The following is a 5,036-nucleotide window of genomic DNA, read 5'->3' as shown; positions in this document are numbered from 1 at the left end:
TTAGAACTCCAGAAATAACATCCAAAATGTGCCAGGCACATCCCAGCTCCTGTTGGAGGAATTGTGGAACCCATGTGGCTAATCATACCCACATTTTCTGGTCATGTACGAAACTAAGCTTGTTCTGGAGAGAAGTATTTGATGCACTGAAAGAGGTCTTCCAAAAAGACATTCCACAAGACCCCCTGGTGGCGATACTTGGAGTGACGCCTGTTGGCCTGAATGGCAGGGCCAAAAATACTTGTTTAATATCTTATTCACAGCGGCCCTGAAGTGCATCACCATACGCTGGTTGAAACCAGACCCTCCCACTTACAATACATGGATCCAGAAAGTTTGGGACATTTACCAAATGATTTGTATCTTACTTTTGTAATCTATTTCTGCTGGCTTAATATCCGAATATAACTATACAGCTGGAAAAAGGAGAAAAAAATAAATATTTTTCATATTGTACTGTTGTTGAGAAAAATGAATAAAAACTAAGTTGAAAAAAATATGTGGTCGTTTGACCGCTGTACTTATTTTTTATTTTTTTTTAAAGGAAAGATTGACACAGAAACAGATTCTGATATAAATTGATCAATAACATAAAGACACGTTAAGATGTTACAAGTTGATTTTATTTTTTGTCCCTCCCCCATCTCGGCTCTTCCATCCAAGTCTCAGCGACCCTGCCACTTTGAAAACCACATCACCCCCCCTCACCCCAGATTTACAGGAAATGGGTTTTGAATGATTTTAAAGTTTCTCTTAAAGTAATTATCACATTCCTCTTCACTGCAGCATCAGCAGCACGATCCATCCTGATGAGTAATGACAGGGCGTGACATCAGTCGACATGACAGGAAGCAGGCGGCGGCGACTTCTGCAGCGTTGGTGCATTTCACAGGAAGGTTCAGAACAGACTGGCTCCCTCGTGTGGCCAGGTTCAGTAACAACAGTTTAAATTCACCATTTAAAGAACTTTTATTACAGACGTCAGTTTTTTTATCACATTTAAATTCATCAGTGAGCTGTGTAGAGAGTGAGATGATAAAGGTATCTTACTATCTGATCATTAAGGAAACATGTTGAAGTGCTGGCTTCTCTGACAACAATGCAGCAGCCAGTATGTCCTCCTTCTAACTTTAGATTCTGCTCCTGAATGATCTGGATTTGTTTGGACCAGAGAAGGTAGGCGCTCTTAAGACCCCCCCACACGGCCGTTTTGGACGCCCCTCAGTTTACCAGATATGAGAGCAGTTATCAGGTCAACAGGTGTTGCAGCGATAGAAGCGGGCAAGAGAAGTGGTTCAGATAGAAGTGATTGTACCCGACCTAAAAAGCCTCTGCATGTTTCTAATAAGCTCCACGAGCAGAAACGTGCTCAAACTAGGATCAATATTGGAGATGCTTTTGAAAAATGGAGAGAGGTTAGAACACAGAAAGGTTTACAGACCCATGCAGAGCTGGATAAACACTGAAGCTTCAGAGTCCACCACATGGTGACCTGTGTGAGCATGGACTCTAGAGAGGAGGGGGGGGGGGGGAGACAGCTCTCTACAATGTTTAGAATTTAGACTGCAGTACCCATTTTAAGGGGGGGGGGGGGGAGCGGCTGAACGCTCCATGTAGTGAACGCAGAGAGTGTTCTGTCGTAACGGGGGGGCGCTCACTGAACATGACCCACAGGTTGTTTCTTCTTCGTTTCTCTGGAACAGAAACACGTTTGAGGGATGTGAGCGATTTAAAAAAAAAAAAAAAAAAAAGACACAAAACAACAAAAATCCTCCGTAGGTCGTCCGTCGGCGGAGTTGGTCCCGAAACACAATCAATAAAAAAAAACAAGCGAACACGTCTCGACAAATAAGAATCCAGCCGATGTCAAACCGCCATTTTTCCAACCGTTTTTTGACCTCTAACCTTCTCCGGTCCGTCTGTCCCGACTCTGTAAAGGAGTCTCTGTCGGCTCGGCTGCGTCTCACTCGTACTCGGCGATCAGCACCATCATGCCGACGCCGAACAGCAGCGCCAGGATCTCCATCAGAGACTGGCCGAAACTGGAGCGGCCTGCTAACAGTTCTGGGAGGACGGTCACCGTGGCGATGTACACGAACCCGCCGGCTGTGAATGGCAGGATCCAGGCGGTCGCCGCGGCGCCGACGCCCTCGGCCAATAGGGAGCAGGCTGTGCCGGCCAGAGCTCCCAGGGCGGTGAGCAGCTGCAGACACATGGCCTGATGGGAAAGAGGAAAAGGTTAAAACACGGGCAGAATCCAGGAGTACATCACAGCGGGACGAGTTCTGACCTTCTTTTTGGTGCAGCCGGACTGGACGAGGATAGCAAAGTCTCCGATCTCGTGCGGGACCTCGTGCAGCAGGATGGTCAGGGTGGTGATGCCGCCGACCGCTGGACCGACCAGGAACGACGCCCCGATTGCCAAGCCGTCTGTGAAATTATGTGTGAAGTCGGCCGCCAGGTTCAGGTACCCCGACACCTTGATGTCTGAGAATAAAGAAGATCAGAAGGTTTAAACACACTCGAGTCCAAGAGGGACCCCCCAACGTTTAGACGACCAAACGGAGGAACGATTTAGGGAATAGGGGGGCCGTGAAGGTTAGATCAAAACAGCCAACACTTAATTAAAAGTGTCTCTGTCATGGACCACAAGCAGGAAGTCCCAGAGAGGAGGACCACAGTAGCTAACGCCCCCCCCCCCCTGGACTTTGATCTAATTCAGCTAAAAGACCTCCACCTGATGACCTGAGGGTCCGGGTCGGGTTGAGGTCTGTGTCCTCAGGAGCTGAAACATGAGAGCTTTATGGACTAATAAAAGGATTCTGTGTTGTACTGAGGAGCCAAAGGAGTGATGTGTTCAGATGTTCTTGTACGTGTCAGGACTCTGGGTTTAACCCGGACCCTGCTGGATTCTGCAGGACGGGACGGGCTGCAGGACGGGCTTCAGGTCTACGGAGGATCCCTGCTCTCTTAAAGGAATAACTGTTGCTGAGTCACACAGACTTCCTGCAGAACATTCCTGCACTGACGTGAGCGACTGAAGTGAAGATCATCAACAAACTGAGACCCAACATGCAAATGAGGGAGTCCAACAAAAGAATAACATGACCTGGTATCACGCCAAAAACCAAACCCTGATCTGGGACTTGTGGTCGATGACTTTCCTGCCCTGAGGCCTCTGATCACACGCAGTCTCTGAATGTTATCCAACAATGTGATGAGCGGGGAATCCCAGAATATCTTGGTTATGTATTTATAACTGATTTCCTTAAACTGCTCGTTTAATATAACTGCTCGACTGTGTCATCAGAGATCACACGAGGACAGGGGGCTGCTCACCTGTGCTCTGCTCTTCTCCCTCCTCTTTCTTCTTCTCTTCCTCTCCGTCGCTGTCCTTCGCCTTGGGGGCGTCTGAGGTCAAGTTCAAGAAGTTTAATGATTATTTGGTGAGCACAGGAGACACAGAATACAGACGGGATGTTACACACAGCGTACCGTGCGAGTGTCCGTGCGAGTGTCCGTGCGAGTGTCCTCCCTTCAGCAGACGCACAAACTTCTCCACCACCAGGAAGGCGATGAGCCCACCGAGCACCCACAGACCCACGGACATCATGTGGGCGTGAGCGGCTCCTGAGAGAGAGAGAGAGAGAGAGAGAATTGGCTATTCTCAAATTATTCAATTTAATTCTGAGTGTGGGATATTTCCCCGAGAGTTGGAGTCAAGGTCTTATTACACCGATATTTAAAACTGGTGACAAAAGTGACCCTCAGAACTACAGAGGGATATGTGTGACCAGCTGTTTGGGCAGAGTGCTCTGCAGCATCATAAACTCCCGGATCGTTGACTTCTTAAAAGAACACAACGTCCTGCATAAAAGTCAGATTGGATTCCTGCCTCACCATCGTACATCAGATCATATCTTCACCCTCAGCACTCTCATTAACCACCATGTACACCAAAAGAAAAAGAAAATGTATCCTTGTTTTGTAGACTTCAGGAAGGCCTTTGACTCCATTTGGCATGAAGGACTCTTTTACAAATTACTAGAAAGTGGCATAGGGGGGAAAACCTATGATTTAATTAAAACCATGTATGTAAATAACACATGTGCAATTAAAACTGGAAACAAAAGAACAAATTATTTGAGGCAGTACCGTGGGGTGAAACAGGGCTGCAACATGAGCCCAACCCTCAACATATATATTTACTAGGGCTGGGAAACGATTAAAAGTTTTAATCGCGTTAATCGCACGAGTTCCTGTGATTAATCACGATTAATCGCATTGTTCGTTGCAGTCTGGACGCAGAGTGGTGTGGGTCTCCTCTCTGACTGCAGCTGGGTCTGCTGCGCGAGGCTACACTGACAGCCTGTGAGAGCTTTTGGAAGGGGGAGGGGCTTACGGCAGCACCCGCTGCTCGTTGAGTAACTGCAGAGCAATACGTGCTTTCACGTCAGTTTCTTACACCAAAAAAGTCTCCAATAACACCAGAAAAAGTCGCTAGATTTGTCGCTAGTAGCTGTTGACAAAAAAAGTCGCCAAGGGGGTTTGGAAAGTCGCCAGATTTAGCGAGAAAGTTGCCAAGTTGGCAACACTGTTTCCTGTGAGCGCCGCAGCAGACACGCAGCAGTAAGCAACATACGAGGCTCGCTCACGATGGAATTTTACAAAATAAAAGCCAGTGAGCAACAGACTTTTACAATAAGAAAATAAATAATAAAAACTGCGTTAATGCGAGATAAAATAATTGTCGGCGATAATTAATTAATGGGTGAAAATAACGCGTTAACGTGCCCAGCCCTAATATTAACACATTCACAGAAGAAGTGCAGAAGTCCACAGCTCCTGCTGTGACCCTGCAGGACACAGAGGTCAAATGTCTGATGTTTGCTGATGACCTGGTTCTCCTGTCTCCCTCCCCAGAGGGTTTACAGCAGAGCCTGGACATCCTCCACAAGTTCAGCCAAACATGGGCACTTACTGTCAATATGAACCAAAATAATGACCTTCCAAAGAAGATCCAACTCTCAGAGAAA

The 5,036-nt window shown here is 47.1% G+C and overlaps 1 protein-coding gene across 3 annotated transcripts in view; it reads right to left on the bottom strand.

Annotated features, from left to right (window-relative positions):
* Positions 1 to 605: 605 nt before the first annotated feature.
* Positions 606 to 5,036, bottom strand: part of slc39a7 (solute carrier family 39 member 7) — a 12,722-nt gene continuing 8,291 nt past the window's right edge. For 2 of the 3 annotated variants that reach the window (XM_061059521.1, XM_061059523.1), the window contains 4 exons: positions 3,496 to 3,630; positions 3,340 to 3,411; positions 2,291 to 2,487; positions 606 to 2,218 (listed from right to left, as the gene is read on the bottom strand). In XM_061059521.1, coding sequence (XP_060915504.1) covers positions 1,964 to 2,218; positions 2,291 to 2,487; positions 3,340 to 3,411; positions 3,496 to 3,630 — 659 coding nt within the window. In that variant the 3' untranslated portion in view covers positions 606 to 1,963. Of the gene's footprint in view, positions 2,219 to 2,290; positions 2,488 to 3,339; positions 3,413 to 3,495; positions 3,631 to 5,036 lie in introns of all 3 variants that reach the window. The other variant, XM_061059522.1, reaches the window with a different exon arrangement.

The sequence above is a fragment of the Labrus mixtus genome, chromosome 16 (genome assembly GCF_963584025.1).
Source record: "Labrus mixtus chromosome 16, fLabMix1.1, whole genome shotgun sequence".
NCBI classification, from domain to species: Eukaryota; Metazoa; Chordata; class Actinopteri; order Labriformes; family Labridae; genus Labrus; species Labrus mixtus.
Note: the sequence above shows the minus strand (reverse complement) of the source record. Positions and strands in the feature narration are given on the sequence as shown.